At 39.2% G+C, this 26,182-nt stretch overlaps 1 protein-coding gene across 1 annotated transcript in view; it reads right to left on the bottom strand.

The window, feature by feature from the left end:
• POU6F2 (POU class 6 homeobox 2) overlaps nucleotides 1-26,182 on the bottom strand; it is a 316,462-nt gene that overhangs the window by 9,540 nt on the left and 280,740 nt on the right. Inside the window, exons 7-8 of the mRNA XM_075706085.1 lie at nucleotides 15,410-15,616; nucleotides 3,596-3,764 (exon numbers count right to left, since the gene is read on the bottom strand). Coding sequence (XP_075562200.1) covers nucleotides 3,596-3,764; nucleotides 15,410-15,616 — 376 coding nt within the window. The remainder of the gene's footprint in view (nucleotides 1-3,595; nucleotides 3,765-15,409; nucleotides 15,617-26,182) is intronic.

Genomic DNA, 26,182 nt, shown 5'->3' with positions numbered 1-26,182 from the left:
CATTTGCCATTATAAGACAAATTTCAGGTCAACCACTTCTGAGAATGAAGCTAATAAAACACGTTGCTCTGCCCAGGACAAAAGAATTGTAATAACCTCTTTTCTTTAAGAAGCTTCAGTTTCCCTAAAACTTGAAGTATGGCCTTGACATGTGTCAGGGAGATAGCAGTTATGTTAGTAATGGACTTCTTGCCATCGCAAGTGAAAATCTGTCTCAAACAAGTCCAAGCAGGTGAGCTTCCAGCATTGCATATCTACTCTGTAGAGATTTGCTAGATCTCTGTGTGGAGTTTCTTTAAGATTTTCTCTGTACTGAGGATGCTTGACCCTAAGGCTGAAGTAGAATCCCCACCCCTATGGTTGTGGCTCTGGCCTGCTTTGGGCCAGGACAGCAGTAAAGACAGAGAGACTAACTCGCCTCTCTTCTTGGTGATCAATTTCCACAGTCCTCTGATGGCTTCCAGGGTGGGTGGGAGTGGCGCCTACATGATGTGGATGAAGAGGGTGCAAACATTAACCTTGAGTCTGAAGAAAAAGAGATGAGGGAAGGGAAAAATCCCCTGAAGACTACTAAGGAGCTAGAATTTGAGTTTGGAGTGGAGGGATAGAGGGCCTGACTATGCAGAGAGTAGTAATCACTGTGGTAGAGGAAAGAAAACAAGGAAAAAGAGGTGGCAATAGTGATAAAACAAGGTAGAGGAGGACAGAAACTATCCAATAAAAAGGCTGGTGAAAGGGACACAGATATGGTCTGCGGACAAAGACTGACTGGGAGCTGGAGGGGAACTGAAATGGGACAAGGAGTTGAGGGATGACAGACTGCGGGGAAAGGACTACGGGGAAAGGAGTGCAGGGAGAAGGCAAGGCTAAAAAAAGCATGGAGGCAAAGGAAGTGCAGATCATGTGGAGAAGAGCGTGAGGAAGTGATGGGACTGGAACAGGACAAGTGGTGGAAGGAGTCAAGCCTGAGAGGAACAAGCAGAAAGTCTGTGTTCGTTAGTGTATCTCCCCCTCTTCCCCAAACTGATGTTCCTGTGCCTGATACTCCTCTGCTCTCACCCAAATCCATGAGCACAGCATGTGTCTTACTCCTTTTAGAGCAGGACCAACAAGATAACAAAACCTATCAGCCTCTCCATCCATTCAACTGACAGGAAATCTCTTATTTCCAGCTATGAATATAAGCATTATCTCACCATATGACTAACTTACACTACTATTGTGCTTTTGTAACAACCTTGAAATTTATCCAAGCAAAAAAAATGAAGCTAAAAGAACATCCTTAGAGTTGCACAAATAAGCTACAAAATGCTGGAGTTACAGTAGCCCACAGTATAGCATAATCTTTGAGCCCCGGATTACCAGTTCTTTTTCCCCAGATCCTTGCCTTGTCCAGTGCACAGGACAAACTGTGCTTCATTACGGAGGAACTGATTGATGTATTGCCTTTTTACTTGTTCAGTGTGTGGCCCCAGACCTCTATTAAAGCTCTTCACCAAAGACATAGTTATTCATTTCCTCTTGAGCTCTTCTGTTTTTTTAAATCTTAATTTATTTTCTTGTGTTTCTACAAGATGAGGGTCTTCCCCTTCTCATTCACAGAGAAGTGGACAGATATTAAGGGAAAAAGCATTTTTGGGTACCCAGTCTAGGTCAAGTAGAAGATGATTTTTTAGACTATGTCTTTAAATGGTTCTTTATACAGTTCCACAGTGAAAGTGCACTTAAAATTGTAACTGTGAGTACGATGTTCTTCTGTAAATTAAAGTCCAGAGACTCAAGCTGGATATTGAGGGAGCACTTGTGAAAAACATGTTTTAAGTGACTTGCCTGCCATTGCACTGGAATTACACAGCAGACAGAAAGCTTCAGCTCCTCAGCCCTCTACTGCCTCAAGCAAGACCATCCTTTACCCTTCTACACCTCCCTACCTCCGAAGTTATGCATGCTGGGGAACAGTTTAGTGAATCAGGTAGGGAACAAACCCTGGGACAACAGCCTGCCTGTTGCATTAGTAATTCTGATACATCCCTAGAACAATTTCCATTGGGAATTCACTGAAAGAAGGATGAGAAAAAAATCATCATTGCGTGATTTTAATCACAATGTATATTGTTATCATAATATACATGTTCTAAGAGGAATTGCATACAGTTGAACAAGCAACTATTTTTCTAGCATCTCCTAACTTTTGATGGATCTATCCTGTAAACTTAAAAGGGCTTCTCGCATGTTGCTTTTATTGTGTAGTGCACTTATCCACATGGGGAAATTGACTGGAACAACTCTTGTGGGGTACAGTACCCCTCGACAGTTATTCTAGAATATTTTTTTAGGAAGAATGTCCACAAGGGATGCTATTCTGGACTAGCTATTGAAAAGTAACTTATTCTGCACTAGCTATTTTAGTCACTTCTCCCACACAGACAAGGGGTAACTTTATGTATTTTTAATGCGAAGTCTCTTGTCTTCTTCCTACAAGCTTGTCTACATGAGAAAATTTACTGACAGAGCAGTAGCAGTATATTTATATCACTATAATTATATCTATATATTTTATGTACTAACAGCTACCAATGTGGATATTTTTATTCCAGAATACAAGTATTCACACTGGGAGTTATACCAGCATAATTTTACTGCTATAGCTCTGCTAGTAATTTCCCCATGTAAACAATCTCTGAAATAATCTAACCAGGATTTTTTCACATCTTCCTTTGCATGACAGTTTCTACAAGCCCTTCATAAGCTTATATCAGTCATATATTTTACATTACCAATACGGTGTGAGCTATAGTGTTTGTTTACTTGAAATATGTACACGGAGTATCTTTGAACAAGGTCATCCAATACACTCAGATTTTTGCAGATGTGCAAAAACTGTTAATGCTTCTTTTGTATACTTTTAATGTGTTTTTTTTTGCTATGTAAAGACCAAAGTTAATCCTGATTAGGTAATAGCAAAGACTCTGTACTATGTGATCTCGAAGAAAGGGCTGTTCAGGAGGTCAGCTGTTACAATCCTACCACTGAAACTCAGTTATTTCACTGCGGTGTGTTTCTCTCTCCTCTCCCACATGTTACAGTTCTTTCTTGTTTAAATTGTGCAAGCTTTTCCTAGCAAGAAAGGTCTATCACTCTAGATTTATGTAGTGCTAGGGTTTGTAAAATGGTTTGCTACACTAACGAAGCGAACAAACAGTAACAAACAAGCAGCCTAACCAAAAGTAGGAGGATCTGTCCGCCCACCAAATTCTGAGCAATATAATTCATTATATTGACCGATTGAAAAACTTCCCATTTCTAAAGAATATAAACAACCTTTCAGTTAAAAGAATTGCCCTCACAAGTTAATTAATGGCTGCTACCGTTTTTATGACCATTTTTAGCATTGATTACAATTTCTCAAGGCATGTTTACCTTAAGCCCCATCCACGACAGCACTTAGCAGTTCTTACTGGTAAGAGTCACTCTACTTAGCAATATACAATCTACTGTATGGAAAAAAAAAAGCAGGGAAAGCAGATCAGGAAACGCAGCAGTGAGAAGGACAAACAGAGGGGAGACTTAAGGAGAGCCAGGGAGCAATACTTACTGCTGACTAACTGGCCAACACTCAAAGCTGAAGAGGAGGAGGATGAGGAGGAAGAAGAGGAAGCCTGACGCACTGGGCTTTGAGACATAGACGCTTGACTGTGAGCCAAATGCAGGAGATTGGGTTGTGAGGCTGCTTGTCCCACTTGCGTCTGGGAGGGCTGATGGAGCTATATGTTAAAATGTAAAAATAGATATTTAGAAAATGAAGCAGTAATAGGAAACTTTCAATGCACCACCTCACCCACCTACTTCTGGGGAACAAATCCCATAGGAGCATTAAATACCATGGACTTAGTTCAGGTGACAGAGTGTTACAGCAAGAGCAGTCTGAGCTCCTTTGAATTCTGACTTTCCATTTTTTTGCAGTTTATTCAGATACTTAATCTAATTAGAAGCGAAATACTTCCTTGAAATGGGTGGTAAGAGACCTATGACATTCCCAGCAGCATTCTGACTTAATAAATACATGTCCTTACCTGTTTTCTGACTCATGAAGTCAGACTTTTATTCCCTACATGGATTCTCATACAAATCAGCATTGTTTCAGAGAGGTCCTTTCATACTGCAGGACCAGGGCCAAGAAGAGTGTGAGTGGGAAGAGCAGATAAATTGGGGGAAAATGCCTTTCCTACAGAAAGGAATAATTTGTTTTATGACATTAGATCTAGCAAACAAACCAAAACGTTTAAACCTTATTTCTCAATTGATAAATTGTCTTTGCCTAAAACACACAGTGAAACATTTGAGCCCCATTCATATCAGGACTGTGTTGAGTAAGACATAACTAAAAAGTCTAGTGAGTACAGTAGATGCAAATGATCACTGTGACACATGAACCTGGCTTTACAAATTTATTTTTTTTTTTTACAATTTTTACAACAGCGTAGTCTTCGGTTGGTCACTATGGGAAAGGAAAGAACCATTAATCCCTTCTGCCTATAATCAGCTTTCATATGGGACCGAAAACTAGGAACATTCTCTGATACTGATTTTTACATAAATCTCCCAGCAAATTTGAAGGGCAGTCTCTCTACAGAATAAAGGTACACAATGGACCTTACAGTTCTGAATTGGCTTCTAGTAGTCCAGTACAGCCTTTTCAGAGCCTAATGATACAGTAATATAGTCCTGATACACTCAGGTGACTACTACTTATTATACCTTTATTTTATGTTGATTCTTGATATTGATCAAAAAAGATTGCAAAAATGTACTAAAAGGCTTCACTTCTAAGTGATAGCTGTTATCTGCATTCTCAGAAAGGGGGAAAGATAAAGGCCTATTTGGTCTTGCTTGAAGTCAGTAATTTAAATCTACTTCTTGAATTCTAAGGAGTATGAGTTTTTCTCTTTTGATATTTAACTGAACAAATGACTTCAGAAAAGGAGCTGAATTCATTAGTAATACTCAAATTATATATAATATGCTCCCAGAACACATAGAAATGACTGATGCTAAGTAGACAACAAATTGTATGGCATAGTAGATAAAGGTATCTGATCACATTCAAGATAACACTTTTCTGTGGAATACATATGAACAATTTTAATGACATTATTCATCTTACGGGTCTGTTTAAGAATGGAAAAAATGACAACTCTTTTTTCTACCTCCCACATGGAATGATGTTACACAAAATGAAGCAAGAAACTTTGAGTTACCCTTTAATAATAATGAAAATTATTTATCTGACCAGTTTTAGCCTATTCTGACTTCCCTAGGGATCTATAAACAAAAACCATTTTATTATCTTGAGGAGTCTTTTTGGATCAAGCACATTTTAAAAAAGAAAACTGACACTGTATCAAAGGGATAATAGTTGAGAAGCTGACTGAAAGGCTTCCAGATTTCAGACTCATGCAAGCACTGGGCATCTTTAAAAAAATTTCACTAAGGGCTGTATTTTATCCATAGAGAGCTCCCAACCCAGAACGTCTACTTTTATAATATCTTCTCCTAGGGAAGCAGTCCACTAGGAGTGCTGGCCTCCTCTGAATGCTGCAGAAATGGACTGCCTATCCACTACGCCCACATCACTCCAGACTGCAGCTTTTAGAAATAGGCAGGTGTTTGGTCTCTGGGTCTGACATCCATGGGAATCTCTGGCAAAGCTAAAGATTTCAGCCTAGGCAAGGGAAGAAAAATATTGTATTTATATGACCTAGATGCTTTTGCACTATCTGGAACAGTCTTAAAGATGTTAGTGCTTATCTGTGAGGATGGAGGAGCAAATGTAGTAGCTATCTTTAAAAAGAAAGATCTACAAAATTATAGTCCAGTCAACGAAACTTCAACCCATGGAAAAGTACTGAAGAAAATAATCAAACAATTTGTAAGCACCCGCAAGAAAACAAGGTAGCGACAGAAAACATGGATTGTTAGGAACAAACTGTGTCAAACCAATCTGATCTCCCTCTAAGACAGGGTAATTGGCCTTGCGGACAGGGAAAAAGCAGTAGGTGGTTTGACTTTACAAGTCTTTCGACACTCCCTCGTGTGACATTCTTTATAACCTAGGGAAATGCTAGATGAAATTGCTGCAGAATGAATGCAAAAGTAGTTAGAAAACAAAACTGAGAGGATAGATATCTATCTGTGGAAATGGAATTGTGCATGGATGGTGCTTCACAGAAGTCTGTCCTCGTTCTGCACTACTAAATATTTTCCTTATGTCCTGGATGATGGAGTCTGCTCTTGAATATTCTCTTTAATATACTTAAATTTACATGCTGATAGCATGACAGGAGGGGCTTTTGATAGGTTGGAATGTAGGATTAGGATTCAAAATGATCCTGTCAAGCTTGAACATGCTACCAGCAATGCTGGGGTGTTGCAAAACTGAAGAAAAGGCAACTCCCATACTGAGCTGCGTGAGCGGGAGTGATGTCTGCAGTGCATGTGAAGAATCTTGTGTTCTACTAAGCACTGGGAAGACCTCTGCAGGGTGGGTACCATGTCCACAGCTAGATGCCACACTTCAGAAAAAAACTGAACCAACTGGAGGAGACTAATTAGAGTGGCTGAAGGCCTGGGAGTTACCTGAGACTTACGAAGACACCTGGAATGAACTGGTTGCGTTTAATCTAAAGAAGGGAAGACTGAGTGGGGTATGATACCTGCCTCAAATACAGGCAGAGATAATAAAAAGGGGAGAGAGTGAGTCTGTCTTACATTTTATAGTGGAGAGAATGAGGCACAGTAACCTGGAAGATTCAAATCAGATGCTGGGAAAAGCTGTCTAACATGGCAGTGAAGCACTGGCATAAATTGCTGGGGGAACTTGTGGAGTTCCTATGAGAGTGCTTAGGAGCAAGTTAGACAAATACTGCAATAGCTACTCCGCCTGAGAACAACAGAGTGGACTGGATAATCTCTTGAACCTTGACCTTCCAGCCTTAATTTTTTATGATTCTATGCTATTTCCCATCAGTATTTCTCAGGGAGAAATACAAGATCATGTAAGACACAGATGGCAAATCCAACTTTTTACAGCCATGCTACACATACAGTCGCTGAATAGTTCAACAGCTGAGCATGTACACAATAAATTTGAAGCTTCCAGGAAGCACCAGAACAAGAGGGCATTCTGCATTCTCCAGCTGCACATGCAAAGCATGCAAAGCATGTGCAGGTGGACAGCCACTACACAGCACATGCACAGTGTGCTAGTTAAGGCCAGGAAATGTTTGATTCTTGTCACACGTATTGCACAATGCATTTGGAAATGTATTTTTGAAATAACCAGGATATCCAGAAACCTCTGGACAAATGTAAGAAATCCTCAAAATCTAGCTGGGCAAGAAGGGATATGGCTAGTGAAGTCTGGATGCACAGTGACCTTAGGTGTAATAGCAATATATAAGGGATATTTAAAGATTTTTGGTTTCTAACTCACTGCTTGTGAAGGAAAAGGGAGCAATGGGGTTGGAGAAGCTGAAGAGTCACCTTAAGGCCTGACGAGGGGCTGAGGGAGGATTCCATCTTTAACTCCCTACATAATTTCCAGCACACCCCCTGTTTTACAGACATGACGGTTAAGCTGTAAATGTCCTGCTTAAAGAACAATGATAGTTATCTATGTCACGAAATTGCATTAAAATACTCTCTCTCTTTTCATCCACTATAATTTCCACTCCAGAAATAGCCTTAAGGAGAGGCGACGATTAGATTATGAATTAGATTCTAGATGACAGAATCAATTCGAACTTGCAATAGCTGACTTTTCCCAATTTTGGACACGTACATATGATATGAATTATATTTATGACTGTTGTGCATTTTCCATCCAAAGACAGAAGGAGGCACAGAAATTACAGAAGCAGTTGCTGTAAGTGCCATTCGGTGTAGGTGGATATAGTAGACACGCCAAGAATGATGACTGTATGCAACACTGATCAGTATCTGGCAAGAATATATGTATGCACACTACAGCTAAAGGAGTAAGACGAATATGAGAAGCATAAGGTGAAGCACAATATAAGAATAAACTGGAAAATGCAGAGGACCTGATTCTTATTTCTTTTATATCAGTTTTACATGCTGCTGTCAACAGTGAAGGTAGTATTGATTGATAATTGCAGAGGCAAAGAATGAATTAGGTCTGTAAGACTAAATTTTGTTCTTAAATTATGTATGTAGGATATTCTACACCTGGGATGGTTGACTGGAGTCCTGTATTAAGGTCTTCTTATCAGATCAGGAACGTTGTTCCCTGCATCCAGAAAGTTACATGCTAATGATAGAGGAACAAGGTATTTTGCATCAGCTAAGGAGAGAGAAAGAAACTAAGTGGAAATAAAGAACAAACTTTTGAGATAATATTGCCCTGTATCATAACAGAACTGCTACTGGTTTTACAGAGAGTCTGGACAAACAGCAAGGGCAAAACATGGCCCTAATGGAAGGGAGAAGAAAGTAATGCGTTTAAATTGCAGTAAGGGAGGCTAAGGTCAGGCATCAGGAAGACCTTTCTAATGCTAAGGAGAGTGGCCTAGGTTGCCTAGGAATGTCAGGGAACCTCCATCACTGAAGGTTTTTAAGAACAGGTTAGACAAACATCTGTCAAGAATGATATAGGGACAGTTGATCCTGCCTAGGGGGAGGGGATAGACTCCATGACCTCTTCAGGTCCTTTCCAGTCCTGTTTTTCTACAATTCAGTGAAAAGAAAATCTGAGAGACGAGGAAACACAACAAATTAGAGAAGACAGAGGTGAAAAAGACAAGTATAACAAAAAGGGCAGAAGAGATGAAACCAAGAGGAGTAGCACAAAGAGCAAGAAATAAATTTTAAACAATCCCCTTTATGATACAAATAAAGCTTTTCAATTTTTTCTGATGTCAGCTAGTTCTTCCTGGGAAATATGGACATTAGCTCTAGTAAAGACTAAAGTCCATGGAAGATGCTGAAAAATAAATGCCTTGATATAAAAAGACATTTCCAAACACTCTGAAATGCCACGATAATGCCTTGCAGAACTAGTAGTTTAAGTGTTTCATGCTTCCATTTTTCCTGTAAACAGAGTTCTCTGCTCCATCTACATTTCCTAAAATGTACCATATATTTGTTCTTGAGAAAGAGTGGTGGTGTGCTGTGGCCACTGCCTGATTTGAGAGCACCATGGCAGCGGAAGTCTCTCTTCAAACCTACTCATACTGCATGACCAGGCATGGGCTTCAAAAATGTTTTCTTAAATCTAGGAAATGGAGAGAGTAAGTTATTACGCATATCCACATGCTTCATGCCAAATCACTTTCACAGTCAACTCTGCTGGAATGTTTCCACTGTGGCCCAAATACTGTACCCCATCACCGTAATTTAGCTTACTGAACTAAATTCAAGTAAGGGAATATATCAATCTGAATATGGAAGCTATTTGATGCTTAATAAGTATCTTCCCTCTCAGTATAGTATAATACAGTATAATATATACAGTATAAAGGGCCTCTATACACACTGCTTAGACTAACAGAATAGGTACATTTGGAAACTAGCATAAAAAAGGTCTTTGGGTTCACACAGGCTGTGCACATACTCAACCCAAAAGGAAGACTACAGCAAAGAAGTGCTGGTCTGCCGTGGACATAACTGGGGGAGGACTTTCACAGCATCTGCTGAATTTCTTTCAAAGCCTTTCTGTGGGATCAGAACTACATTCAAAGTATACGCTGTAATTGAAGGTCTCTGGGCTCACTAAATGAGGTTGAGGACACAGCCAGGCTTCTGTAGAAGATATAATTCCATATACAAATCAGGTGCATCAGTCATCTTTCTGACCCCCATCAGAAATGATATAATGTCAATATTACAGTAACAGACTTAAATGTATAGGTAAGTGCATAATTGAAAGGTAACAGTAACAGTGAACAGTGCTTTACTCTTTCTATGCCTCAGTTCCTTAGAATGACACAGGTAGTGTAGTGGTATCTTCCTATTCCCAGTGGTGTGGTACAGTTATATTGACTTTTTTTGAGATATCCTATTCCTACAAGTGCCACAAAGAAAACTGGTCAGGAAGAGACGCAAGTTACAAGTCAAGTGTTCATGCTGTGGCAAGGAAAATCTGACGTAGCCACTTGTACTAGTAGATAGTCTGGTAATCTTTACTTTCAAAACTCTAGTAATTTTATCCATGGATGAAATGGAATTATGCAATACTGATGGTAAATAAAAAGAGGAGGAAGTGCAAAAAATTGTCACCCTCATCACTGAAAGTCATATAAAAAGCAAAAGAAAAACAAAGTTGGATTGAGACAACACAGTTTAGTGGCTATATTCAAACACAGAGAAAGAAGAGTCCATTTCTCATAAAACAAGACAGTATCAAAGCAATAAGAGCATCAGAGGGAGAAAGTGGTTTAGAGCTGGTTAGATTTTAACAGGAGAGGAAAACAAGGGATTGCATGGAGTTGTGACAATGAGATGGTAGAGTGTATGTGGTAGGTTGAGACTGCAGAGAGAAAATGTCTGGCACGAAATTTGGAAAGCAGATGTACAAGAATGACCGCAGACCCATCTGAGAGCTGTCTATGTCTTTTCAACAGTTTATCTGCAGCACGATAGCCAATGTCAACGAAGATGGGCAACTGACTACGTTAAGAAAATGCTGCCTAGTAGCTCGTTTTATTGTGTTAGAGTTGGCAGAAGCCCAAAGCTGGTAGCGCTATAAGACACGATGAAATATGAAAAGACCTGGCAGGCAGTGTAGATAAAACAAGACTGAGGATAACTGGGACTACAGGCCTGATTTAATGAATCTAGTATGTAGAAGGAAAGAGCCAGACAACAGCAAGAAGGGAACCTGATGACGAGTGGCACTGGAGAACAATATAATGTGTAGAAGTTGCTTCGGTGTGCTGTGGGCAAGCAAATAGTTATGAAAACACCAATCATTAGGAAAGCTGTTTAAGGAATTAATAAACAAGAATGTGTTTTGAACCCCAGTGATCACTGGCAGCTGGATTCTTCTTACCTAATTTCACTCATTTAAGAATTAATTGTCTATCCTAAAATAGCTACCCTAGCTCCCTCTCACGTTAATGGAGACAACAGATAACTTGAGATACCCATTAGAGATTCAACCTATCTAAAAATTATTCTATTTGACAGCTTGAGTTGCCCCTTGGACATGCATATGTCTCCTTGTCTATGTCTCTCTGTCTCTACAGGAAATCTAGTTAACTAGCTTCCACCAGATACCTAACTGCTCGGTGATTAAGTTAAGCAAGGTGAATCCTTTCCTAAATTTCATAGGACTCCAATTCATGGTTCAAGTTCCTTTGTCAGCTGTGTTGTTGTGTTAACAAGTGTTGTTAAAGATATGAAAGAACACCTTAAAACAAGGTTTTCAAATCTGATAGCAAATGACAGTGCTAACAAGTTGTTACAAGCAGCTCATCTGTTCTTGAAAAAAAAGGTGCATTTAGCCATGCAACCTGGATTTTGACAAAATCCCTCCTGGAAGGCATGGAGGAAGTGCAGAAGTTAAGGTTACAAGGTAGTCTTCTATGATGAGATATAAACAGCTTAAAAAAGCAAGAAACATAAAATTAGGGAATAAATTGTCCTTTTTTCAAGAAAGGAGACTACAAGTAGAGATTAAAGGACTTACAGCAAATTTTTTTAATGGTTTTAGCAAGCAGCAAGAAAAGATGGTGAACAATGGTTGAATCAGCAGGAGGAACACATGAATTTCTTAAGTTAGTACAGAATACCATGAACAACTTACGGATCCTGTTTACAAAATGCCGGGGGAGCATTATGACAGATGAAATACAGAGTAGATAGGTGCAAAGTAATTCACATTAAATGGAACCATTTTAGTGACTCACATGGTAACAATCAGGGAAGCAAAGATGTATCATGGTGGATACATCTGCTTATTGAAAAACCTGCTCAATGAGCAGAGACAGTTAGAAAAAAGCAGGATGTTAGGCTGTATTGTGATAAAGACAGAAAATAATGCTGAAAATATTATAATGTTATTATGTAAACCAGTGATGTATCCTCACTGTGATCATGGCATTCAGTTCTGATCACAAAATCTCAAAGAGATTAGTGTGGAAATTGAAATGGTTAGGAGATGGGCAGTAAAAATCATTAAAGGCAAAGAAAAACTTGTTTATGAACAGAGATAAGAAGGACACAGACTACAACAGGAGTGGAAACAGCTGCCTGCTTTAGAAAGCCATTACAATTTCTAGGAGAATTCTGGGTGTGTGCATAGATGCTGCTGCTTAGATTAGCAAAATCTTGGAAAACAGTGAAAACACTGAAGCTTCAACTACTCAGTGTAATTTAAAGAGGAACAATCCCTACTGTGGGTAGTTTAAAGAACACAAATCAGAAACATCTATTTATTCTTAAAAACAAGAGGAATAGGATTACAATGGAATTGCTTGTGCACATTGAAGAGCAACCTATTTACAACACAGGAAAAGAAGCACTGCTTTATGCTACATGTAAGTAATCTATGAACTCATTTCCATGAAGAGACATTGAGGTTTTAGTCTGTCAGGTTTGAAAAAGTTGTATGAATAAATAACGCCTGTAGTCTACCTAAGTAAAGCTGACTAAAAGCAGTATCTGAGGCATTTAAGTCTTCAGTCTTCAGGCAAAAAGTAAGCACTAGCATGCATTACTTAGCAACTGAAACAGGCTACACGAGTTCAATTATTGTGACTCAGCTAACAAGCAGCAGCTTACTATCATTGCTTGCAATCACCTCTCTTTCTCCTGCAGTACTTAGTTTCCAAGGAAATGACAAGTTGAAAGTTAAACTAGGATCATCTGCAACTGGAACATTTTACTACGTTATTTATTTCCTCATTTATTTCTTCATGACATTCTCAAAACTTTCCCCAAACTTATCTTGTACTCTTCTTTCCCCCGTCTGAAGCTTCTTTCATCAAGTTACAAGACGCCAAATGCCGTGTGACACCATTTTCAAAAATATTTTGAATTCCTGCTGAGCCCTCTGGGTTTGAGCACTCAGCTCTTCTGAAAACAAGGGTTTAAACTTATGACTAAATATGCTATCATTAGCCAAACGCTACAGTTTGGCTAAGCCTTTACCCAGGCAATAAGATAAATTCAGGATCTCCTTATACTTTGTGTGTAATTCTAGTTACTTTTCAAATGATATGGCAGTTCGTATAGGACTAGCTCAACTGCTTTTGACTGTCCATCAGCATTATTCCTATGAGGAATCTGGCTCTCCTACCTCTTTTCTGCTCCCACTGAAATCAATGGCAAAATTTCCTCTGACTTCCTTCAGTAAAAGCAGAAGAGCCAGTAGAGGGAGCACAAATACATAGAAATAATTTTCTGTGGTTCCAATAAAAATGATAATGTGTACTATTTTTTCATATAGTATTTGCACTACTCCCCCCCCCACCCCCACCCCCCAATCAAAAATACTGTCTTGATCAGGCTCCAACAGATGTAGGTAAGGGGGCTGTGTGTTATTTGGTGGCCTTCCTGCAGTCCCTGGGACTCTGTGTGAGAGGCACAGGCTGGACCCTGTGAAACTGATCTTAGCAAAATAATGTTTTCTACCCACATAGCACTGCTGGGCAGACCAGCACAATACAGGGATCATCTTTGGTTCTTGGACATAACCAGAGCTCTGCTGACTGGTGATCTCTGCCAGCTGATCGTTGCACATGAACACACAGGTTGGGGGAGCCAGTACAATAGAGCCCAATATGGCTAAACAGTGACTTTCTACCTGGAACCCCTGCTCATTCAGCAAGCTGCAGGCTTCAGCAGCAGTTTGTCCCTTTATGTGAGCCCAGTGCCACTAGCTGTGCACAGAAAGGTCACACCTCTGTCCCCTCTCTGCCTACTGATTCTACTGGCGGATGTTGCCTGGAAGAGGTTGCTTTGCTGCAGAACTCAGAATGTGCATTGCTCTGCAGGTGAGAAGGTCTCAGGGAATAATACAGGACCCCTATCCTCCTCTTTACTTCTAAATTTCTTGAGTTTCAAATGGGATGTCAGGATTGCTACGCTTTTTGAGAGCTTCCCCCATAAAGGAGGGAAATACCTAATCTCTTCAGGGGACTGACTCAAAAAGAAACATCCCACCCCACACACCCCCAGGAAACCAAACATGAACTGCTGTGTTTCTTATTCTACTGTCTGGCTTTCCCATGCTGGAGAACACAGAGCCTGCCCTCCCACCCATCCCGCTTTGGTTGAAACCATGTACATGCAACAATTGCAAAAGCACTTGCCAGTAGTGTAAGTCTGCTCCCATTAAAGAAAACAGTTAGATAAATTACAAGTGCTTGGGAAAATGCCTCTGCTAGGTACCACAGAGGACAGGATGGAAAAAAAGAGTATGTAACCACTTGGATGTGAAACATTTTCAAAACTAACAAAAAAGTCACCTTAGAGATCCATTGGCGCTCTACTTCTAAATTTGGAAGAAAAATCAAACCCCAAACATCAATTTGGAGTTCAGCGGGGGCTGGGATTCTCAGAAACATACAAAAGGCTGCTATGTGCAACTGGAGGTATAGGCAGGACTAGCAAACCAAGCATTCCTATTGCTGGTAGTGCTAAGCTGAACACTTAAGTGAGTGACACTTTTATAAGTACCTTTTCAGTAATCACATTTGATGGCTTTTCCATCCTCAATTTCCTCTCTTTTGGAGAAAATGGTGGCACTACAATTCTTTGCTCTACAGATGCAGACAAAACTAATGAATTTGACTTTAGAGTACAGTAAAAAGGACTACAGAAATCTTTTCAGACCTTGGTGAAGTTGCTGCATGCATCCTGAAGTCTGTGAACTACCTGGTGCCTTACCCTGAATACTGATTTCCCTAAAATACTTTCTGTCTATGCAAATATGCACAATCATATCTGATTTTCCAGTGAAGACGACTAGTAAGTTTTTATATTTTTCTTTTCTCTACACATTCCAAAATGTTTCAAACCGCAGCCTACTGGGTGGCCACTAACTGAGGAACTGAACTTTGTAGGCCAGAAAGGCCTCTCCTGTCTCATACTCCAACTGCGCTTTCGCTGCAGAGAATTTCTCAGTTGGCCCTATATTGACCTTTAAAAGAAAAAAAAAAAAACAACAAACCTGGATAACCCCTGAATGTATAAACAAATTATATAATATTACACTATAACTACATATATAGTATGCACTAATATACTATGTATGATAGAATTAATCTTTTGTTATTAAAAATTATAAAGAAGTGGGAGTTTTTAGAAAGGCCATGAGAGAGTCTGTGAGGAGTAGAAGATTTCTGCGCATCTGTTTTGATAATCATTCAGGCTACAGACACTTTACCTGCTGGCCTGGTTTGAGCGGCGATAGTGTTATTCCCTGGGTATTGATCACTGGGAGTATCTGGTTGCCGATGACGGTAGCGATGATCTGACCCTGGGCGTTGGTCAATAACTGTGGAGTTATCGGCTGCACCTGAAGTCCCTGAGCTCCACCTGCCGCCTGGCTGGAGGGGACTGGATTAGGCATCAGTGGGATTGTTCCAATAATCTGGAGAAAATGACATAGAAAGGGAAAATGCACACATGCCGCATATACTTGCCACACATAATTACTTGTTTTATGCGCGTTAAATCAAACTTAGGTGAAATAAGCACAGAGAGACACGTGACAGACTGAGGGTAGGAAACAACTGTTCCTTTACTGACGTGATGAGGACTTTCAAACTCATTTGTCGCATCACATATCACCTGTACGTTTTACCACTGTCATCCTCAACAAATCTGCTGCGGCTGAGAGTGTAGGAAAAAAAATGCTGGGCCATGCTTTGTTCCCACCTCTCATCTGAACACAGTGTGAAATAGGCGCAAATATCAGTCTGTTTGTCTTGCTTTCTACAACTCATCCGTACAATGTTATTAACTGTGAACTGAGGTGCTTATGTAATTTTCCTTGATTTACTGAAACCTAGTACTCTAGATGACCACCTATTGCTCCCATGTGATCTTGGGGAGGAACAAAGAGATACTGGTGCCTTTCAGGACATGGCTTATTAAGACACGTTCATAAAAATGCAGCTGCTTTTCGATGACAACTAAGTAGTACAACACAACAGGAGGGCTGCTGTTAGATAAAACATTTTAGCTAACATTTCTGGGGCAAGTACCTGCACAAGGAGACACTTGTGACATCTCAGATTTGAGAATACGGTGATTTCCTAAAGTGTGAATGTGCTTGTAAAACTAATATTACGATGAGATGTCAAACAGACACTGTAAAAAAACTTGTCAGTCAATAAGCCACTGGGTTGAAAGTTGTTATGCTGTTGGAAGACTCTTTTTACAAGTATTAACGTATCTGAAACAAACTTCTGATTAAACTTGTGAATAAAACCAAACTTTTTTTTTTCTTCCCAAACAACAACAAATGAAACTAGAGTCATAGGTTTATTGCAACAGGAAAAGTAAAAAAAAAAAAAAAAAAGCAAAACACATCTCTATTTCCTTCACCATGTTTCCTCTGACTTTTGCTATCATAGCCCCCCAGAAAACATCTATCCCATTGCAAGGATTCCAGTCTTCCCTCTCCAGAAGCGTTCCTTCCTCCTCTTTATCCTCAACATCTGCCACACTACATATTCCTGTGATCACCCACCAGTATGATCCCAGTTGCCCTGTGTCCCTTATCACGTAAATATTGATCAGTGTAGACCTACTTGGTTGCTGAGAAATAAGGTGGATTATGGCTGAGTTTTCCCTCCTTTTCCTCAGTGGGGATAGTAACAGGGCAGCTTTCCTCAGTCTATCTGCTGATTCTCATTCCATTGAGGAGCTTAATCACTTTTTCAGATCTTTTCATTTCTGATAAATGTTGTTGAAATCGGTCAGCTATTTCAAAGCCATTAGGTAGGTACGGAGAGATGGATGGATGGGAAGAGGGAGAGAAGGATAGACAACACTAGTCGTAAGACTAGTTTCCTCATGAAAACAGGCTAAAGTATTTCTAATGAAACTTGAAGGCAAATATGTCTCCAAAACAAGCATATAAAATTCCTATTGATTCTAACAATTAATTTATATTATATCAATGGGAACTCTACAATACAGTGTTACATTATCTCTAAAAGACCTGTTTCGTGAAAACATCAGTGGCTTTGCGGGCAGACCACTAAGTTACCTTCTGAGCGTGCAAAACTAGAGGAACAACTCTGAATCTCTTGCTGAAGATATAAAAAGGATACATGTATAAACTGTGTTGTGAAGAACAGCAGGGATCTGCGAAGACCTCTGCATATTTAAATCACCAGAGGTGATACACAACAACCGCAGAAAATCCATCCTCAAGAAAGCATCGTGCAATGACATCCAACTAACTCAGGCATAGCTGGAGGGGCATGAGGCTCTCATCAAAGGATCACCCTCTTCCTTCCATTATTAGGCCAAGATACGACTCAGTCAAGTGACAGCATCCTAATGAGTGACTGCTCCTTCAGCAGTAACAGCCCTATGGTGTGCCTCTAGGTAGGCTCAACTGTGAAGTACAGCGTGACAACTTAAACCAACTCTTTGAGTGAAAAGAGTGCACTTGGTTAGCTATGGCAGCTCAGCTAACAAGTGGTAAGTGCTGAAGTCATCAACAATTTACCAAACTTGCCCAGTGAGAAGAAGTTTGGATGGGAAGACCAGAGAACCATAAAGAAAAGCAGGACAGCTCTCCTGTGGGAGGACCTGGTAAAATGGCAAGCCCACCTACTAAGCTGTATTGTAAGAGCTGCATATATCAAAACTGTTCAAAACACTGAAAAGATATCATTTAAGTTCTCCTTAATGCATTCCTAAAAGGTAGACAGATCAATAAAGATTACTACCCCCATTTTACAGAGCATGAAAGTGAAGCACGATGGAGCATATTCAGACAGAGGTTGTGATTTGGAGAGTTAGCCTTCTAAGCTGGAATTGCCTGCAAGTTTCTCTCTGTAGATCACAGTACTTTTGTATTTTTTTTAAGGTGTCCCTAGCTGAACTGCAGCTGCTTTGCTGTTCATATGAGAAGATGGCTGTTCACTGAGGAGGGAGGCATTTATTTACATCATTATCAGATTTCAGGATGTCTTCTAAATTCTGACTTTCAGCATGAATTAAGTACAACTTTCATGCAGTGCAACATGTAAATTTCTCCCCGTTTTGGGCGACCTAAAATATTTATGGGTCACAAATATATTCTTTCACTTTTAAGGTATCTCACCAAACACAAGGAATAATCCTTCTTAATTTCATCAGCAGAAACATAGCAAAGGCCTCTCCTTCCTTTGCCATGTCAGTAAAGGACGTGACCTTGGAATGTCATTACTCCAATGTAACTTTAACTATCAAGGTCCTAATCCCAGCAAAGCAAAAAATGCTGCGCTGGTGTTATCAGTAATAGAAATGTTTGCATTCACATTTAAAATGCATTTCTTGGACTGCAGCTGGACATTTTATAGAATGACAGTGCTGAAGTGGACAGTTTATAAGGTCAGAAGCAGAAGGCTATCTATATGTATTAACGTGTGTCACACACCATTCTGTACATGGCGCGCTGTACATGCACACAACCAGAAACGGAGCAGGGAAAACATGCAGCTGGGAGAGGTGTTCCAGAAGGACAAATGAACAAATGCCCTCAGGGGTATTACTGTAGGAGCCAAGGGTAAATCTGAATGGGAAACATTTTTCCCATTTTGTGAAACTTACCGAGATTTCAAGATTTTTTTTTTTTCCCATTTTATACCAAAATAAAGTAAAATCTTGTCTGGTTAAAAACAAGATGTCCACCTGTCTCTAGTTACCCAACAGGGCTACTGTTTATGGCACGCATCTTTGATATGGCTAAACCCAGATTCAAGTTTCCCCTTTCAAGTTCCCCCTTCTCCAAGTACCCTTTCCCAAATATCCTAACAGCCCCCTGATTCACACTGCACGGCTTTGTATGAATAAGCGAAATATTCACTAGGGAGGAGTACTGAAACTGGATCCCCTACTCAAACCTTGTGTGACTGTCCTGATGCTGGGCCAGATCCCTCTTCCTCTAATTTAGGCGAGAAAGTCCATCCTGGGCCTTGCTAATCTGTCCTGTTAAAGTATCATAAAAGATGGCACTTTATGAAGACAATTTAAATTTTCTGAAGAAATAAAACAAGACCATGCCACAGGCTTGAGACACTGGCATGCCACAGTACAGACTATTTAATTGCCAGTGATTTCCCTAGTGGGGAGGCATTGCTGCTTTCTAGCAGCTGCTGTTACTTCAGATTATATTCAAGAACAGTTCAGGAATAGCATGTGATGGGGACTTATCCCACAAGATACTTAAAGAATCACGCAGTTATAGAATGGTTTGGGTTGGAAGGGAACTTTTAAATATCATCTAGCCCCTCTGCCATGGGTAGGGACATTTTTTGCTAGATCACGTTGCTTAAAGCCCCATCCAACCTGACCTTGAACACTTCCAGGGATGGGGCATCCACAACTTCTCTGAGACACAGCCAGAGAAGGCTTTTTACTCTGCCAATGTTTGGGCTCAAATTCATAAACAATCCCACCTGTCAAACATGTTCTTGAGAAAACAAACACATCCCTAAAAGTCCTCATGCTACAACAACATGATTGAAAAAGTTTTGGTTTTTTTTTTTTTTTTTTACACTATGCACGTGACTTTCACAATTCTTTTTATACTTCATACAACTGAAAGCAGGCGCTAAGCATTCACAGAGGAGTTGAAAAACAGGTATTGTATGCAAAACAACAAACAGACAGTTCTGAAAGTCCAAGGGTTAACTCAAGGGACCCCCTTGTCAATGCTCCATAACCTCTAAGGGGGTCAGGCACAGTAATCTGCAGAGTGCTGTTGATTAAAATAAATTACACCTGGTTGTATCTACCTAAGGTACAGGTTACAGATATAGGCCCAAAATGTAGTGCAGATGTGACACTGGAAATCCTACTGGGATATTTAATGTAAATTCAGATCTCAGCTTTTTTACAGAGCCAAGGCTTTGGGCCACCTCTAATTAAAACACCAAGACTGTAATTCTGGCCCTGTTCAAGTGATAGAGTTTTGCCAGGAGCTTTGGTGGAGTCAGATTTTCACTGCAAATATCAGTAAGATTCTTTCATTTTTGTTTATTTATTAATAGATACAGCAATTGCATCTTGAGATGCTCAGAGAGCAGGTTTTACAGATGTTAATTTAGTTTTTTATGCTTCCCAATGTTAATTAAATTTTAAGAGTTGGTTTTTTGTTTCTAACTGCAAAGGAAATTCAGGGTGATCTCTAGGAGCATCCTATTTTCTCCACTGATTAATCTGTTAGTGTCATTTTAGAATCCTAGGATTTCAAGATATCTGAGGTCAGGCCTCTCAAGTCTTACACCCCGAGTCTGTCATTGCCAAGACAACTGCCATGATTAAGTGTTATTCATATGAAATAAAGTTGTAAGGCTTGGCTTGCATCTGAAGTTCATTTGTTGATCTGTTCCTACATACCGTCTGTGGGCTCAGTGGTCTTTGCCTATATAGCCCTGCAACCTGTAAATTCATCTGCACTGAAAGAATAAGCACACAATTAAAGTGAAGGTAAAATCCCAAGGAATGGAGCTGACCATGGAGGGAAAAAAGTCCCAAATCCTCAGCATACCAACAAATACCTGTGAGTGTTACCCCCAATGGCAGGGTGATGTCCTAGCACTGATACACTGAAGTGCTAGTCACTATTGTGCCATTAAACAAATTTTGGTCCCTTGCCTTGCTCAGTAAAGGTTTCTTCTTAGAAATGAAATAAAAACATCTGCTCCCTTAAAAATGATCCCTTAAACAACTGATCCTTAAGAAAGAATAACATTAAAAAAAATTCCATTCTTATACTTTCTTGACTGACAACACATCTTCATGTTTAATTGCCTTTGTGGATTACTTGGCTATAACTCACATGCTGAAACTGCGGGAAGAAGCTGAGTGACTGCTCAGAACTTCTGGGGATAAACGTCTAATTGTAGCCCCATTTGTGCTGCAGATATAAAATCAGATTTTGCATAACTGTATGAAGGACTAATTGCTGATTTCCCAGCAGTGCGTCTTTCCTTGTGGCTCCTAATAAACCAATTGTGTTTTGACATTAGGTGAAGTTACTATGATACTCTCAAATGATGAAGCATACAACTGTTTTTTATTAAGTTCTTCTCCCTTTCCCCTCATTGGAAGCAGGGATGCTGCCTTGTTTCACTAGCACAACCTTGTTTTCCTAGCACAACCAAAGGAATATTACAAACTGTAGCCAAATGGATGGTTCAACTGCCTTTGTTTCTGCTGTGAAAAGGCTAAGTAAAATCAAAGACTGACTACACTAGGTTGTTTCTACTGTCAGCCAGGGCTGACATAAAGCAAATAGTGCCATTTCATCTGAAAAACATCTTTAACTATAAAAAGCAAATATTAAGTTTTTTCAGTAGTATCATCAAAATGAACATCTCTCTGATTTTATCAATGTTACCACCCTTAAATATTGAAGGTTAGTTATTCAGTTTTGAACAACAGAAGAACAATATAAAAACAAAACAGAAAAACGGGAAAAGTAAAAGGAGCAACAGAAAAATTGTTCAGTAAAATGAGGCAAACCACCATACACACGTAAGCTAATTTAACATCTCAAGCTGTGAACAGAATGCATGAAAGTCTTACTCTTATGTAGTGAGCCAAAAAGTCACTATTTGAGTGAATGTTTGCCGATTTAAATATGCTTCACTCATCTTCATTTTCTAGTCCTCAAAATATAACCTGAAATGAAAGCTCACTCTGGCTTCTGTTGTACAATGCTGGTATGTTTAAACTAATTTCTTCTAGTTTTACAGGGCCAAAAGCTAATTTAACCCCAGCAGTCATACCATCTATAGTACAGAGGACAGTGCTTATGGTTTGGTTTTTGTTTATGGTTTTCCAGTTTTGCAAATTTGCCTTCAGAAGGTGCTTGTGTTCACAGGTATGTTCCTTCTTGTACGGTCACTGTATCAGCATAAGTTACTTTAAGGAGATAATCTAAGGAGAAAATGACTGAGGAAAGGACAATAATGAGAATCTGCACAGGATTCTTTAGCCTCTGTGCAGCTGCTCCTTTCTGAATCACACACATATATATACTACCTATATAAATTATAAACAGACACACATATTTTTATTTTTTTATATACATATAGGATTTATTATCTACCAATATCAATAAACTGAGCTATTTATATACACTATACTATATATACTTCCAATCTACACACTGAAAAACTGGAAGCATGAATACAAGCTCCATTTGCAGAATAATTCTGAAAGAAATGCTACTCTATCTAGTTCTTTGGAGTAATGACAATATGATTCTTGAACCTGAAGACAGGATGAGGCTAAGGCTGCCTGTGTCTTTTGAAGTCAAAGCAGTATTAATTTATGCAAAGCTTGCAAATTTCCTTTGCTGCATTATATTTACTGATGAGAACTCAAAAAAAATGGCACCACAAAATGCTATTATGAGAACAAGGCATCAAACAGTGATACTAGAAACAGGCAGCTATGAAACTGTACTTCTGAGTCATCATTTCATGTAAGGAATTATAATTTTCAAGGTTAAGTATTGTTCATCTATCATACAATATATTGGATGGTATATTGTTTGTAAGCATCATAATGGAACACTGAATCTGACATTCTCCCTGACTTTCTCAGTGCTTTATTTTTCAGAAAATAATGTTTGTATAGTAACATGAAACTATACAGGACTTTGTCATCACTGTAGGAATTATGTGGTAAAATTTTTCTCAAGCAAATACTGTCATGTTCTGTTCACAGGGGCATGTATACAGTCAGAAAAAAGAATGTCTCTTTTATCAAATATCTTGAATAACACAACATTTTCTCATTGCGAAAATCTGAAGATACATAATTACCAAATTAAAGATTAAAAATCATGTTCAGTGTCTGCTGAACTAGTCTTTCTAAGCAATCTACTTATCAGATTTAGCTTCCTTTTAAAATCAAGAATTAAGTCAGGCATAAGGACCCTTAGAGGTCACAGTTCTCCGAGTTGAGCAAAGCACCTGTTGATTTTAATTAGATTTACATGTCCCAAGGATTTCTGAAAATCAGCTAGCTAGATTGTTATGGAAGTGTTCATTATTTAAATTTCTTTGATGAATGGCCTGTATAAAATATTCCAGCAATATTTTTGTTTGTTATGACAAACCAGCCATAATATTGTGTTATGACAAAACAGCCAATACTGTCATAACAGAATTGTTATGACAAAACAGCTGTAATTTCTAATAACGTTTGATGATCACAAAAAGAAGTCACAAGTTACTGTTTTTAGAATTTGAGACTGCTTGTCTGCCAAGCCACAAACAACTTTCCTGAATGCTGTGTGGATCCTTGTAGAGTGTATACATGCAAATAAAGTTTTGTATGTGTAGTTTTGGTATCTTTTTTTCTGTAAATACTCTTGAGAACAAAAAGTAATGCTATTCATTTTCTCAGGAAGTAAATACAAAGCGACTGAACTACCAGCATGAATTTCTAGATTTAATTACAATGAAAAAAATTTGTTAAATATTAATTCACTTCCACTTTCTTTTCATTCAGGCTGAGATTTTCATAGTAGCCTACAGGAGCATCATTACTTTGGCATCTCTGAAGATTTCAGTCTCAACTAAGTATCAAGCATCTCAGAGACAAAAAATCCCTGCTCTGAAATAAAATTTCTCAACCTTTGCAAGCTTTGTATTGCTGTGGTGAAGGAAGAATATGCGCTGCATCTGCAAACCGTACCATTACATTGCGTCTTTAGATTGCAAACCATTTAGGACAAGGATTGTCTCTTTTGGGCATTAACATAATATAACTATTTACTACTACTTCTCCCTCATGGCATAAAGAGTGGACTTGCTTACAGCCATATCAGAATTGCACACACTGGACATGCAGCAGAAGAAAATGTAGGCATCCCTACATTTTGCAACACATGCCATGCTGAGCTATTCAAGACTAGCGTGGGAAACAAATTGCCCTTTCTCAGCAAGCCTAATCAGGCCAAGCACAATATGTGCCAAAGTGATTAGGCTGCTTCCACGCTATGGCGACATTATCGGCTTGTTTGGAACTAGTTGTGATACTTGGTGTTGTATTGCACTGTACTGGCCTACTACAGAGATGCCATCTAGAGGTTGGGAGCCAGAATGAGGTAGGATTTAGTAATTGCTCTTTGATCCTGTAGCTTTTGAATAAGAGCTGCTAGCAAGACATAATCTTACGTAGATATGAACAAGATAATGTTCTCTATTGCCACAACAGTTCTCACTGAAATCGTGCTGGTTTAATTTTTTGAGTTGTAGTATTACCCTGTTAAAAAAGGGATCTTACACACTATTGTCAATGCCTGTGTCTGGGTGAGCAGAAGAATTTTTGGTGCTCTATTTTTATTTTTTTCTCTAGTTACTCCTTTCAACTTTTTTTGCAAAGACAAGAAGCTGGATTAAGGAGATAGCATGCTCTTAACTGCCTTCAGTAGGCAGTTGCTGCTGTCGCTGCTTTATCTTGCGTTGCCATTCCTGAGAAAGTTATTCCACCACAAGTATTATGGTCTTGCACATATATGTTAAATTTGGAATCCTCAAAGGGTTATTTTTATTTTTAACTTTCATTGATGAAATTTCCTGAGGAAACAGGAGTGTATTCTGGACAAATGACTTTGAAGGCTTAACAACGTTTTATTCTAGCCTTGACTTGTCTGTTTGGAATACCAATGTGTGTTTTCTTGGACACTTCTACATGATAAACTGGACTGAAACCATTAACCATCAAACAGTCTTAAGATGAAATCTTTAGGACCACAGCTGATTAATTAGATCACAGGTCAAAGAATTTCTAGCTCATCAATATATTCTTGAATAATCTACTCTCATCTTCTCAGTATCAAATTACATACACTATATAAAATATTTATCAGAGATCATCAGATTTCTCAGTCTGTACCTCTTAAAGGTGGAATTAGTTAGGCATGCTGATTCATTCAATCATTTCAGATTTAGACAAAAATCACGAGAAGAAGGCTAATAGATATTGCAGTCAATCAGCAGCAATGATACTCAACACTGTTGTTATAGAATCATATTTCTCCAAATACTGTTAAAAATCTTGAGCTTGCTGCCCAGATGCAATAACTATGGATGACACAGTAGTAGTCTCTCAACACATCACTTCAGCATTGCTCCTGTACAACAAGACATTCTTTTAAATACAAAGTCACACTGTACTTCAGCTGATGTTTCTACAATTTTAGATGATCTGGACTTTAGTTAAATAAGAGATAAAACTGTTGGTCTTAATTAATTAAGAGTTGTAACTTTTAACACGATAGCCTACAAAAGCTCAAGGCAAGGCTGAGGTGAATAACTGTGCAAACCTTTGCACCTGGCCAGAAAAATGTACTACTGAAACACTTCTAAATTTTGCAGTGCATGCATTTCTTCAACAAGTGATTTTCGGACAACCGAGAACAAACCACAACGCTAATCACCAGTATGACTACAGTGGAACAAACCATTCTGGATTACCTCTCTACTGTGGATCATCACTATGGACACCAATATTCCAGCCTATAAAGTGGAATTTTGTTGTAATGCAGCACAATTACGTGGACATTCAGGACAAGAAGGAAAAATGTCACTGAAAGGAGGTGCGAAAATTTAGATGGTGCCAAAAAGGACTGTTGTGGTTTAACCCCAGTCGGCATCACACAGCTGCTCGCTCACCATCCCCGCTGCGGTGGGATGGGGGAGAGAATCGGGAAAAAACACCCGTAATACCCGTGGGTTGAGATAAAGGCAGTTTAATAGGACAGCAAAGGAAGAGAAAATAATAATAATAGTAACGATAAAGGAATATACAAAACAAGTGATGCACAATGCAATTGCTCACCACCCGCTGACCGATGCCCAGCCAGTCCCCGAGCAGCGATCACTGGCCCCTGGCCACCTCCCCACAGTTTATACACTGAACATGATGTCATATGGTATGGAATAGCCCTTTGGTCAGTTTGGACCAACTG

Source organism: Pelecanus crispus, chromosome 2 (genome assembly GCF_030463565.1).
Source record: "Pelecanus crispus isolate bPelCri1 chromosome 2, bPelCri1.pri, whole genome shotgun sequence".
Lineage (NCBI taxonomy): Eukaryota > Metazoa > Chordata > Aves > Pelecaniformes > Pelecanidae > Pelecanus > Pelecanus crispus.
This window is presented reverse-complemented; position numbering and strand designations above follow the sequence as displayed.